Genomic DNA, 14,256 nt, shown 5'->3' with positions numbered 1-14,256 from the left:
AAGGAATAAATTGTACTAAATGTATTTTTTACTGGTGTGCTATGGACACAGGCTTCTCTCTGCTTGCTTTCAGGTAGCTGTAATCTTGGGCTCTTTTCCAGGAAGTGTTAAGAAAAATCTGTTATAAAAATACATCTATTTTAGAAACATTTTCTGTGCTCTGTGTTAGGCTCAGCCTCCCTGTACTCTGTCTCAGTAATCTGCATGGACTGGAAGTTTCCGACTGGAGGGAAGCAAGGATCCTTCTGTCCAAACTGAAATCTTCTTAGGAGGAGCTCTGACTTTCACTTCAACACCTGGGATGATGTATTCAGCTGAATTCCAGGGGAGAGGCCGCCAGAAAATACAAGAAAGGACTGGAGTGGAAGTTCTTATGCCAACACAATGATGATTCATTCATGATAGATTTGGAGCAGAATTTGCCAATCCCTGCCAATTCTGTGCCAAATTGGGAGGGTGAAAGAGGCTTTCAGGACAGTTAAACCCTTGATTCTGAACCATGTAATGGAAGGTGGAAAGTTTTTTCCACATTGCTGGAATTCTTAGTCATCTTTTCCTTAAGCCTGAAGCACACATAACATCATTTTTCTTTAATGCCTTGTACAAGCAGTTCCTCAGCTCCTGTGACTTGTGAAATGCCACTTGCAGAACCCATGTTACATGATCTGTGAGCTCACAGCTGTCCAGGTCAAACTGGAAAATAGCAGGGGGAAAGCAGCAGCCTGCAGGGATTGGTGTCACTGATTGTCACTGTGGGTGACAGCGTGACTGGAGTCTGTCACACAGCCTGTGCTGAGACCTGGAGACAGTAGGAGCACAGCCTGGACTGACACACAGAGCTGGCACAGCAGCCTGCTCAGGGGAGAGCTCTGCCACTTCTTCCCCACAGCCTCCCATTTCCCCAGGACGTGATAATCCCATGCTTTTCTGGATAAGTACAGGAATCAAAATACAGTGGTATCGGACAAGCACTTTTCCACCCCAGTCTCCATGGCAACACCAGCATCTCACCAGCATCTTTGGTCAAAGTATATTGGAGGTGTCCCAGGTAAGGGACATTGGGATTGTGAACACTTCAACTATGTGTTTGTTTGAAAAAAAATATGGGGAATGCATTTGACCTGTTCACGATCCAGGCAACTTCAGCTCCTTGGAGAAGGTTATAAGGGTGTATCTTTCCACCAGCTGGAGCTTGGCTCATGTTTCCCTCTGCAAAAAGTGACAAAACCACATTCCCTTCTGTTGCTACTCCCAAGATCTGTTGTTTCAGTTCCTGGTGCACTAGAAAATCCAGGAGGATTAGTCATTTCCCCGTTCTCCAGATCCAGAGGCCTGCGGAGCAGCGCTGCCTGGTGTCGCACGCTCCGTGCCCAGCTCCCAGCTCTCCCGTCCGCTGGTTCATCACAGCCCTGCCCTGCCAGCAATGCCAAACATTCCCCTTCTCCTTGAGGTTTCTGGCTCCTACTGACTCCTGGTGTAGGAGAGTGCCAGCTGTGGATGGCACACCTGGAGAGACCCGCACTGGGGGTGACCTGCAGGCGCTGCGGGGGGACAGGAGGCAGGGGGACGCTGCGGGTCCCGGGGGCGTTTGGTGGGGTCCGTGGGGGCAGGTGCGGTGCGGGGTAGGAGAGGACAGTGGGGACAGACAGAACGGGACAGCGGGGACAGACAGGGTGGGACAGTGGGGACAGGCAGAACGGGACAGCGGGGACAGAACGGGACAGCGGGGACAGAACGGGACAGCGGGGACGGGCAGAACGGGACAGCGGAGACAGAACGGGGCAGTGGGGACAGAATGGGACAGCGGGGACAGGCAGAACGGGACAGCGGGGACAGAACGGGACAGCGGGGACGGGCAGAACGGGACAGTGGGGACAGAACGGGGCAGTGGGGACAGAACGGGACAGCGGGGACAGGCAGAACGGGACAGCGGAGACAGAACGGGGCAGTGGGGACAGAATGGGACAGCGGGGACAGGCAGGGTGGGACAGCGGGGACAGAACGGGACAGCGGGGACGGGCAGAACGGGACAGTGGGGACAGAACGGGGCAGTGGGGACAGAACGGGACAGCGGGGACAGGCAGAACGGGACAGTGGGGACAGGCAGAACGGGACAGTAGGGACAGAACGGGACAGTGGGGACAGGCAGGGTGGGACAGCAGGATGGGCGGGGCACGATGACATTACCAATGTAACTGACGGGCCCCTCACCAACGGCGTTTCCGTAGTGTAGTGGTTATCACGTTCGCCTAACACGCGAAAGGTCCCCGGTTCGAAACCGGGCGGAAACACCAGCCAAGTTGGCTCCTTTTTTCCCTTTTTTCCTTCCGGCGGACCGCAGCAGTGCTCTCCGCTTCTCAATGTCCTTGCCAGAGTTATTTTACTAAACGCCTCAGCGCCTCCCGGCAGGAATACTTAACCCGTTTTATTCCTCAATTTCTCCAGCCGCCCCGGCGCGGAGGCCGGAACTCGCGTCCCGGAAGCGGCGGCGGCGTCACCGGGACATGGCGGCCTGAGCGCAGCGCTCAGCCCTCTCTCCCCTCCGCAGGTGCGCGGGGGCCGCGGCGCTCGGGCCGGACCGGACCGGGCCGGGTCGGGTGGGGCCGGGGGGAAGCGGGGGCGGCGGGGCCGAACCGGGCCGAGCGAAGCGGGGAGGGCGCTGCGGGCTCCGTCCCGTCCGGCGGCGGGGCCGGGCCGGGGGCGCCGCGGGGTTGCGGGTCCCGCGCCCCGTTCGCTGCCGAGGCCGCTCAGACCCGGCGGCCGCGCCGGCACCGAACGGGGAGCGCTCCGGGGCCCCGGTGGCGCTGGCCGGGAGCAGCCGCCCCGCGGGCTGAGCGCCGGCCGGTCCGAGCCTCGGGCCGCTCCCCGGGGTGACACGGGTGACAAGCGGCGGGTTTAGCCGGGCTAATCCCGGGGGGGCCGGGAGCACACGGGCTCTGCCCGCGCCCCCGCGCTCCGCCGCTGCAGGCGCAGCGCCCCGGCTCCAGCAGCAGCCATCATCTCGCTGTCCCTTGCTGCTGCCGAGGTCCCGAGCGAGCCCGGGCGGCTCCGGACACTGACTGCTGTGTGATCGCTGCGTTACGGGGTAAAAAAAAAAAAAAAGTGAAATCTTGCATATAAAATTTTTTTAATTTTTTTTTTTAATTTTTTAAATTTCTTTTTTTGCTTTCGCAGATCAGAAAGTGTCTGCAGCGCCTTCTCAAAATGCAGTATTCTCATCACTGTGAGCACCTGCTGGAGAGGCTGAACAAGCAGCGAGAGGCCGGATTCCTCTGCGACTGCACCGTGGTCATCGGGGAATTCCAGTTCAAAGCACACAGGAATGTGCTCGCCTCCTTCAGCGAGTATTTCGGGGCCTTTTACAGAGACACATCTGACAACAACGTTGTCCTGGATCAGTCTCAAGTGAAAGCTGATGGATTCCAAAAGCTCCTGGAATTTATTTATACAGGAAACTTAAACCTCGACAGGTAACATACTATTAAATAGGAATAGGGAAATAAACTTTGTGGTAAGGCAGAACTGCATTTTTTGTAATCAGGTCTGAAGAAACATGTAGCAGTGGATGTGATGAATATTAACAACTTGAAGTTCACCTGTTTGTATGCTTTAAAATACCCCATGACATGTGAGTGCCAAAATAAAGGTGTGTTGTCTGATATTTCACTGACTGATAGTTTCAGTCTCCTGCTGTTTCAGTATGCTTTGGGGGAGATTAAACATCCTGCATGATTACCAGAAGAGGGAAGGATAAGTGTGTGTCTGGGGGTGAATTACAGTGGTCCTTCTTTTCAAAAACACACAGGAACTGTGAATGTGGTAGAGAACTTAAGCCTGAGGGATGGATGAGGATAGGCACAATTTTAAAATTCGCATTTGTTAGAATTTGCATGATCTGTTACTTAAAATTTTATATTATATTGCCCAGATGGAGTCACAGAAAAAGTTTCCCCTCATTACTGCATTGGTTTTGTGCCTGTTGTGCTGTTTCACGTACAGTGAGGATGCTTTTTTCTTTGCAGTGCCTTTTTCTCAGCAAAAGAGATTTATCTCTCATGAGGGAGGTTGGCTACTTAGAAATACCAAATCCAGGATTTTTACTTCTTTCTCAATGTCTGATGTCAAATGCAGGCTTAAACACTGTTTTTTTTTTTACTGAAGTGTGAAATCTCATACTCAATAATTTAAGTGCACAGATTCATGGTGTTTTTTTTAATTAGCTACAGGCGTTAACAGCAGCAGAGCTGAAGTTAGTGATTGGTGCTTTGCCAATTACATATGAGCAGAACTGGTCAGAGTTCTTGATGTCCATCTGGGACTGCAGCAGGAGAGTTTCTGGATTTTCTGAGCAGGTGGATCTCTGAAGGAGAAGGAAGGTGAAAATACCATTCTTGCCCAGAGAGAACTGTTTGGCTATAGGTGACACCTATATGATATAAAACCAGCACAGTCATATAACTAAAATAAAATCCCCAGTTTGAGGGTCTGCAGACCCCACTAGACATGGACCTGCAGTTCAGGAATAATTGACATTTGATAGCTTTGTGGCAATACAGCACCAAGAAAATAAATGTTGCTGTGTGTTCTCAAAGTTACATTTTCTGACAGCGTAACTCTTGTGCAGCTCTGTGTCCATTTGTGATACAGTTGGTGCAGAACAAATGTTTGCTTTGTCCAGAGTGTTTCACACAAGTCTTGTTTCCTTGCAGCTGGAATGTTAAAGAGATTCACCAGGCTGCCGACTATCTCAAAGTAGAAGAAGTGGTCACGAAATGCAAGATCAAGATGGAGGACTTTGCTTTTATTGCTAATCCCTCTTCCACAGAGACATCCAGTATCACTGGGAATGTTGAAGTGAATCAGCAGACCTGCCTCCTGACTCTCCGAGATTACAATAATCGGGAGGAGAAGGAAGATGCTGCTGCTGCAGAGCTGGTTCAACCACAGGCAAAGAAAGCAGCTTTAGAAAAGAGATCTCCTCAACCCAAAAAGCGAAAGAAGAATTTCAGCCCCCCCAAAAGCACAGAGAATAAATCCCTACAATATCAGAACGAGGTGGCTGAGAACACGTCCTTTGAGATGTTTTTAGATGCAAATAAGCTGGCCACCCACATAACAGAGCAGGCAGCCCAGGGTGGCGATAACTCGGAGCTGCAGCTGGCAGCGGTGGTGGCGAGCGAAACGCTGGCGGCGCAAGATATCCTGGCCCAGACCATGGCAGCCAAACAGAAACGGGGAAAGCCTCAGCAGAGCTGTGCCCTGAAGGAGCACTGCATGTCCAACATAGCCAGTGACAAGGGCACTTACCAGCTGGAGAGCTCAGGGGAGGAGCTGGACCAGAAGTTCTCCAAAGCCAAGCCAGTGTGCAACACCTGTGGGAAGGTGTTCTCCGAAGCCAGCAGCCTCCGTCGGCACATGAGGATACACAAAGGGGTGAAGCCCTACGTGTGCCAGCTCTGTGGGAAGGCCTTCACCCAGTGCAATCAGTTGAAAACACATGTAAGAACTCACACAGGTAAGCCATTGGCTGTGTCTCATGGGCTGTGGGGGCTGTGGGATCACACAGCCTGGGAGTGCAGGACTGGAAGGATTCTGACTTCTTCCTCTTGAAATTTTGTCTGCTGTTGCTGTGCATGCAGGGGTAGAACCAGTATCCTGATAAGGTGAAATGTTTCAGCATTTTTCTGTACTAGATATAGTTTCAATAGCTAGAGATGACTTTATTAGTTCTGAACATCTTGATTTCTGGAAAGACTTAGGAAAGCTGGCTGTCCTTTAGCTCTGTAGAGTAGTGGAGTAGTGGAGGCCAAAAACTACTGTCAGTAGAGCATGAAAAGCCAGCTGTATTTGATACAAGAATTTCTGTTGCTTTTTTTTACATTTCAAAAGATATGTAACAGTTGGGAAAATATTCAGTCTTATAATTTGTCCCATGGGGTCTTCATGAAAGGTAGGAGGTTGGCTGAATTACTGCACCATTTGGGATGTTATTTCATAGATGTGCAGCTGATATGAGTGATAGTGTCACTGTCTCACAGAGTTACGATCTCTGCATTCAGTAACATTAGCAGGACCTTGTGTCATACCAAGCATCCAAGATAAATCACTTAGGAGCACTTAAACATTTTAATCCAGCATGTCTGACTTAAAAAGATGATGAGCAACAATTTGCTGGAGCCTGGGAAGATGCAGGTGAGAACTCCTGTACTTGTCTTTCCATGTGTCTATAACTGGAAAGATCTGAGCAGAGGTCACAGTTTTTCCAGGAAGCTGTGAAAATGTAGGAGATATTGAGGAACAGCTGCAGGAGAACACCTTGCTCTTCCTGTGACCTAGGGAGAGAGTTTCAAATTCTGTGAGTTGGGGTCTAACCAAAGATTCACACACAAGGTGGAGCTTGACTGCAGAATTCAGGGACAGTGCTGGTAGGAATGCCGGCTGTACTTCGTCCCTCTGAGGGTATTGTCATGGGAATTTTTGCAAGAGTGGGGAGAGAATTCTGTGGTGTTGGTTGCTCAGTGGCATGCTAGATGTCTAATACTTCTACTTTTGGAGTTTTTATGTACACTATTTACTCATTAAGTTTGATTGTGCACTGCCACAGAGTGGCAGAGAAAGGCATTATTGTACTTTCTAGGACTGCAGAGTTGCACAAGCCCTTACAGGAGACAGTTCACCCCTAAGAGGACATGAACAGTCAGAGAAGTACCTGCAACATTCTGCAGCAGACACTAATGAGAAATTAGGGAGCACTAGACAGTATGTTGAAGACCCGTTGCTGTTGGAAAAGCAAGAAAAAGCAGATGATATGTTAATTTTAAATACTGAGAATGATGAGCAGACATAACCAGCAAAGATTCTGAAACTGAAGTGGCAGCATTCATAAAATAATGTGGAGAAGCTGGCACTATTGAAAACATTATTACTTTTTTTTTTTTTACCCAAACATAATGTGTTAAAAAATAGTCCTGTTATCCTCTGTGTTCTAGCGTTCCACTTCAGTGGACTGATTACAGGATTTTCCAAGATGTTATTTGTAAGAAGTATTAGAACAGGCACCTGAGCTTTGGTCAGGTCATGGATTGCAAAGCTTTCTTATGTAAATACAGAGAGCACAAGGGTGTTGTTTTTCACCAGGGGAGAAGCCATACAAGTGTGAACTGTGTGACAAAGGCTTTGCCCAGAAGTGCCAGCTGGTGTTCCACAGCAGGATGCACCATGGAGAGGAGAAGCCTTACAAATGTGATGTCTGCAACCTGCAGTTTGCAACCTCGAGCAACCTGAAGATCCACGCCAGGTAGGCACAAGTGAGATCCTACAAATCCCTGGGTTTATTTAAACAGAGACATTTACTCCAGTGTAAGAGTTACACATGAACATGATTCCTACTCCTTTTCTCGTGGGACTTCTCTCACAATGCCTAACAGAATAACTGTATGGATGTACTTGCTCATTAAGGATGAGATTGGTGCCGGATGAATGCACAGCCTGAGTCTGGTATCCTTGTTTTAAGCACCAGAGAGAAGAGAGTTCTGTGGTGGGAAGCGAGAGAAGTTCTCACTGCCATCTGCATGGTGTTTTTGGCAATTTTGGCAGGAGCAGGAATGATATTCCCGTGTTAGGAATCCTCATCTTATATTTCAGTACCCTAAAGTACAAAGCATGCTGAGTTCCCATGGTGCACATCACCTGTGCAGGGCCTGTGGTTCAGTTCAGCTGTGGAAATCACGGCTGTGCCCATCCCAGAGGCCGTGAGTTTCGCTCCGCAGGAGCCGCGGGCTCACGCCGAGCTCAGTCGTTCCCCGTTTGCTGTAGGCCAGAGCGGTGGCAGGAGGAGCAGAGCCTCCCTGAGCTGTCTCAGCCTGGCTGCTGCTCACGGGGCCGTGTTGTTGCAGGAAGCACAGCGGGGAGAAGCCGTACGTGTGTGACCGCTGCGGGCAGCGCTTTGCCCAGGCCAGCACGCTGACGTACCACGTGCGGCGGCACACCGGGGAGAAGCCCTACGTCTGTGACAGCTGCGGAAAAGCCTTCGCCGTGTCCAGCTCGCTCATCACCCACTCCCGCAAACACACAGGTACGGGCTCTGCAGAGGGGCAGGCACCCAGAAATCCACCTTGGGAATTGGCATCCGGCTCCTTTCTTGTGTTGTTTTTCCTTTGATTCCAGTTTCGGGAGCGCTTTCTCCCATTGGACAATATCTCTGTTCTATTTTGATTTGTTAATTGTATTCTGGTTTATGTGTTGAAATAACAACGTGCTTGTGTTTCCTTTAGGAGAGAAGCCATATATCTGTGGCATTTGTGAGAAGAGTTTTATTTCCTCTGGAGAGCTCAATAAACATTTTCGGTCTCATACAGGTCAGTTTTCAGACAAGCTGCTTCCTGCACCATAAATTATAATCTACTTTCATCCTTTAAAATACACTGTATTTGGTCTGTACTTGAAAATAGAAGAGTTTCTTCATTTAAGTGTCTCTGGGTTAACATAATGTAAAGAAAATATTCATTAATTTTTTTAAGTGCCTTCAGAGTAGCATCTGTGCCACAGCGTAGGTGTTGATGTATGATTGAGGCTTTACTTAAAATGTTTGGGTCCTCTTGCTTTGTTTTAAACTTTTATTCTGGAAATAATTTTATTGTAATAGAGACACAGACAAACTAAGAGTTACAAAATTGTATTTCAAAATAGAACATTGAAATCTGTTATCCTATGTCTCACTGTATTTTTTTTCAACATCAAGGTTGTTCTCACTGCAAAACCAATTTTTTTTCAGGTGAAAGACCATTTATCTGTGAAATGTGTGGAAATTCCTACACAGATATTAAAAATCTTAAGAAGCACAAAACAAAAGTTCACACAGGTGAGTTCCTTGTGCAAAGAAAGGTTAAGAAACCAGATCAGCTCTTTTGCCTTCCATGCTGAATAAATATTTTCACTCATCCAGGCCTAGAAATAGAAAACAAAGGAATTTTGGATAGTAGTTGTTTTTAGGGCCAAAAGCATCTGTATCCAGCCTTGTTCAACACTGGCTCCATATTCCTTGTCCTCTGTCCATCTGACCATAAATCCCTTGCCTCTGTCATTTGGAAGAGGGAATAAATGGTGTGTGTGTACATCTGGATGGGGAGGGGGAGGGTGGGAAAATGAGCAGGGACAGCGTGGAATTCAGGAAGGCCCCAGTGCAGCCAGTGGTGAGGGCAGGGCAGCACTGAGTGTGGGGAGGGCCTGGCAGAGCTGGAGCAGTGATCTGGAATTGCTGCCAAGGTAGGCCAGCTCTCAGAGAGAGACAGCAGGCAGCCAGGAGTGCCTCAGCACTGAAATAACAGACTCTGGAGCATGCCTTGGTAGAGAAAGGGTCAGATATCCCATGTGGGTTAATCAGAGAGCCATCCGAGAGCAGTGGCTGGCTGCATTCCCGCGGGAAGGCAGCAGGGAACCCACTAACAGGGGTTCAATTAAGAATATAAAGTAATTTTTCAAGTGACTGGATAAAATCTGCAATGTATCTCTCTGGAATAGAGTTAAATGTTGTCTTTCAAAGAAGTTTACAGACAAATGATACTTTGTACACTGCTGCTTTAGTTTAAGGAGGATGCTTGGGTGTGGCTCTGAGACATTCTGGGTTGGAAAGTCTCCAGGAAACTTTCAAGATTACATTTTTTCCAAAGAACCTTTGTTCACTGTGATGTTAAGGGTTTGTTATCTTCTGTACCATGCCAAGTAGAGATCAGGTTGCATCATCCTTACAGTTGTCACACTACAGGCAGCAGCAGATGTGATTCCCAGTGCTGACATTGTACTTACAGCTGGCCTGGATTTGCAGCACATGGAAGCACCAATATCCCAGCTGCCCAGGCAGCCTGTGACACACCAGGTGTTGGCTCTGATAGTCACTGGAAAGGGAATTAAAAGAATCTGTGCACAACCTTTTGAACCTTTATGTTTTGGTTTTTTTTTCTTCTGTTGTTGTTTCCACAGGACCTGAAACTTCCCCTGATTCCACTGCACTTGATAATTCTTTCAATGAACAAGAATCCATTCAGAGTCAGAAAAGTCCTTTATCAGAGTCCATAGATGTGAAACCCTCTGAGATGTCTTTAGCACTTCCTCTCCCCATTGGGACTGAAGATCATCAGATGCTGCTCCCTGTGACAGGGAGCCAGTCCCCTTCATCAGAAACATTACTGAGATCTGCTGTGACTGGATATTCAGAACCTCAGTTTATCTTCCTGCAGCAGTTGTACTGACAGAGCAGTGCAGAGCCATCCAGGTAGTTTGGCAGTGAACTTGGAAATGTTTGGTAAGATGAACACAATCAACCAACCAGTCATGCTCTCTGAATTGGACATGTTCTTTGTTTTCCTCTGTGTAAAGACACCTGTAAGACATTTCCATTGTGCAGTGCTGAATTGTGCTAATCTACAATCAGATTTCTATTTGTGATTAACTCTGATTTCCAGGAGATGATTCCGGCAACACCTGCCTTAAGAATTCTGTGTTACATATGTTAATGTACTTTGGAGTTTTCTTCCCGTGTTCCTGCTGATTTCATGTGTCACAATGTCATTTGAGAACAGATATTTTAAGCCATATTTGATAGTTTAGTAGGATTAACCCAGAGGTGTAGGGAAAAATCAAAATTTGGATGTATTAGTGAGCCTGCACTCCAGGGTACTAGAATGGTCCGTGATGGAGGCAGGTCAGTGCTCTGCTGAGGTGCTTGCATAGATTTGCTGCTGGCTGCCAGAAGTGTCATCTTCAGGTGGAGCCTGACCAGGGGGAAAGGTTTGGGTGTATTTTCCTGACAAGAAAAGTAAAGGAGGGTTAACTTTTGTCTGAAGTGTGGCAAGTGGGAGGGTCCTAATGGCATGGATACTCCTGGGTCTTCTTTCCAACAAATTGCATTGGAATGTTTGTTAGAAGTGAATCCAGCATTATTGTATCTTGTCCCAGATTTATTTTTCACATCCCTAAAACACCCTGGGTTTGGCACAAGTAGCAACAAAAGGAGAGCTGGGACATGCACATTGTAGATGAAGCAGTGAATTAATTAGTAAGACATGAATCAGAGATTCATAATGCTTTTTTTTTTGTTGTTACTGTAGTGCTGCTTCTTGTGCTAGATAGGAGGTACAAAAGAGGAAATAAATCCTGCCCTTCACTGTGAAAATAGTAAGTGAACACTACATGAGGAGGCATTAAAAAATAATACAACAGAGCAGATTGATATTCTTCCAGGCAAGGTTTTGCTAGAGTTTGACTGATTTGTTTTAATTAAAGTTTTTTGTATTGCTTTACCTCTCATGTCACTTGTCCACAGTAACTGCACAAAACTGGTACTTAGCAAGGCCCAGGTAAAGACAGGCTTTATTACTAGCAACAGACATGTTTAAAAAGCAACATTTTAATGTCTCGGTAGGGTCATAAGAGACTAGATGACAATAGAAGTACTTTTCTCCTCCATTTTGCCAGTTTGTGCCATTAACAATTGTAAGCATTATTCATGTAATCATCAAACAGTAATGAAATAGTCATGATACTGTACCAACAATGCATTTAAAGCTATCCTTTGTTGGTCATTTACTTGGTGCTAGCATTTATTTCCACTGATGCCTTGTGTCCAGACGCTGATAAATAGAAGAACATAGAAGATACCTCTTAACTGATTCCATTCTACGTGGAGTAATAATTAATCTGCACCTTAATTAAACAGACTTGTGAAAAATTTCTTGAAGGATTTCATTTAAAGAGTCTGAAAATGTCCCCTGACTCCTGATGTGACTATAATTATTTTTTTTCTCTTCCTACGTGTTTGTATTTGTAAACTAATAGACCTTTTGCTGCTTTGTGTTGATCATTTTAGTATGGGGCATGTCTATAACCTGCTGCTTGGTCACATTTTATGCTTTAATATATGGTAGATTTGCTGATGAAGTCTACCATGGCCAGCAGGATTACAGCCATGTTCAGCAGGAACATCCCTAATGCAGGAATCTCTCACTGTCCCCACTGGAGTTAATTATTGCAGGGCCTTTAATTTCTCTGCTTGTCTGTCCCACAACACTTATGAACAGCTGATGTTCATAATGCTGGCAAAAGACAAAGGATAAAGTTCTCTGGTATTTTATTTTTGGCATTTCCCTTTGTCTCCCCTCTTGTCTCTCTCAGCTTCTGTTGTTGCTGTAGCCCCTGAGGGATTCCTCAGCCTTGCCATTTAAGACTGAAGAACCACAAAACTGGGATCTTGACTGTGTGTAGCTTGTACTAAGCTTCCTCTTTGCTGTCTCTCTCTGAAAATAGAGCAGAAATCTTGGTATAGACATAGGTGTAATCATGAATACTGAGAATGAAAACACCATACAACTGATAACTTGCATATTTAAACAGCTTTGGAAGACAAACTATTGATATGCTGCTGATACCTGAGGAAAAGCAACTCAGGATAAACATAACCAGGATAAATGACCAGGAGAGAGAATAGCTCTGGAAAGAAACCTAAACAATAACTACATTCCTACACAGAAAATGCATTCCATAACAGTGTTTGTTTGGACTGGTTTTATATTTCTAAAATTATAGCTTATTACTGTATTCTTAGATTTCAGACTTTTTTAAAAAATACAGTGCTTAGATTTATACAGGATTTGTTTAGATACTTATAACAGTAACAGTTGCTTTATTAGTCATTTAGTTTTCTTTATAGACAAGAAGATACTCATTATTTTTTACAAGACAACAATTTTAACCTTTCTTAATAGAATACACAGGCTTGTAGTTTTGTCTTGGAGCAATAATTTAGTGACCTGCACTCTTGAGTCCCCATCTGAGAATCTTGATTTTTATCCTCATCTTTCATGAAGATATCTCAGCTGCTGAGGTATGATCTTTACCAACTGTATTCATTTACTAGAATATAGATTTTAAATAAATAAATATATAAAAGTATATATATTTGTAGGTGTGTTCAGGCTGTAGGTCTGGACTGTACCTTTTGCCAATAGATGCATGGAAATCAGATGCACATGTAAGTCCTAGGCTTAAGGATTCTGGGTTCATTTTGAAGTACAAGGCTTATAACAGTATTGGTAATTTCTGTAAAGGATTAATATGGGAGAGCATGGAAACTTTTTAGGCATGTGTCCTTGCAAAAGAAAAAAAGGAATTTCAATAATTCTATTAAGAGTAATACAAAGAATATGACATGTTTTGTCACACTGCTGTTTCAGTCAATTTTGCACTGGAGTTGGTGCAAGTTTTGCCTGAATAGCTTATCTGCATCTCTAAATCTCTGAATTGACTGTTTGGAAGTACTTGGGTAAGAATAGCTCCTTGTAACACATTGACTTCTAAATTAGTGTCTCTAAGTGGGCACAAAGCATGACAACCTTTCTGAAATCATGTGCTACAAAACAATTTTCAAGTACAGACAAGTCCTACATGAAGGATTTCAGGGCTGTGATCCCAGGGAGGCTCAATAAGCCTTGCAGAACTAAGTTCAGATAAGGACTAATAACTGATTGTTTTGGTTAAATTATTTTTAAAGTATCTGTCATGTATATACAATTTCTCCTCTGTTATTTGTATATACCTCAACTCTCAATTTTATAATCCCTTGGGAAGGGAGAGAGTTGTACATATTTAGCCTGAAGTGTTTTATGTTAGACTTTAATAAACTTGTTTTATAATTTTCCCTCACCTCGTGTCTCCTGTTTATAACTGCAAGGGGTAGCGACAAAAGCAGGAGGGAACCAGTCAGACACAACCCCTGGCACCACCCTGGCACGAGGACTGTGAGGGCCCCTGGAGCACACAGTGGGTTTTGGGGGACCTCTGCTGCACCCCTGCCCTGCTGGATCAGTCACTTGCCTTCATTTGCTTCCCCTCTAAAACTGGAGGGAAAATGCTGCCTTTCAGCAAGGCACAGTGAGGTCTAAAAGCAGAAAAAATGGTTTTCAGAGCAGGATTATTATTGCTTTAACTTCTGAATAACTCAGAAGAATGTGGCAAAAAAAAATCTAGCCTGTGTAAATTCTCTCATTCCAAAGAATACAAGATACATTTAAGAATTTCAAGGTCAGAGGAAGGAAGAAATAGAAGTCTCTGGCACAGGCAATACAGGCTTTATCACAAATAATTGTTTTAGTTTGCAGGAAGCTGTTTATACAGAATTTGGTAGGAATTAATCTGCAGCCCTTTCTTACAAAGGAGTATCAATGAAAACTGTAACACATGAGCTGTTTTTATGGATATTGTCAG

General features: G+C 45.6%; 1 protein-coding gene and 1 non-coding gene across 2 annotated transcripts; both read left to right on the top strand.

Moving 5' to 3' along the window:
- The first annotated feature begins 2,218 nt into the window (after positions 1-2,218).
- On the top strand, positions 2,219-2,291 carry TRNAV-AAC (transfer RNA valine (anticodon AAC)). Its single transcript has one exon. It is a non-coding gene; the product is annotated as a tRNA-Val (tRNA).
- A 179-nt stretch (positions 2,292-2,470) lies between these two features.
- On the top strand, positions 2,471-13,695 carry MYNN (myoneurin). Its single transcript, XM_058844227.1, has 8 exons — positions 2,471-2,548; positions 3,175-3,470; positions 4,710-5,515; positions 7,138-7,297; positions 7,896-8,074; positions 8,274-8,357; positions 8,774-8,860; positions 9,979-13,695. The coding sequence occupies exons 2-8, from the start codon at positions 3,205-3,207 to the stop codon at positions 10,245-10,247; spliced, it is 1,851 nt and encodes a 616-aa protein (XP_058700210.1). The 5' UTR covers positions 2,471-2,548; positions 3,175-3,204; the 3' UTR covers positions 10,248-13,695.
- The last annotated feature ends 561 nt before the right edge of the window (positions 13,696-14,256 follow it).

Source organism: Poecile atricapillus, chromosome 8, assembly GCF_030490865.1.
Source record: "Poecile atricapillus isolate bPoeAtr1 chromosome 8, bPoeAtr1.hap1, whole genome shotgun sequence".
NCBI lineage: Eukaryota > Metazoa > Chordata > Aves > Passeriformes > Paridae > Poecile > Poecile atricapillus.
Note: the sequence above shows the minus strand (reverse complement) of the source record. Positions and strands in the feature narration are given on the sequence as shown.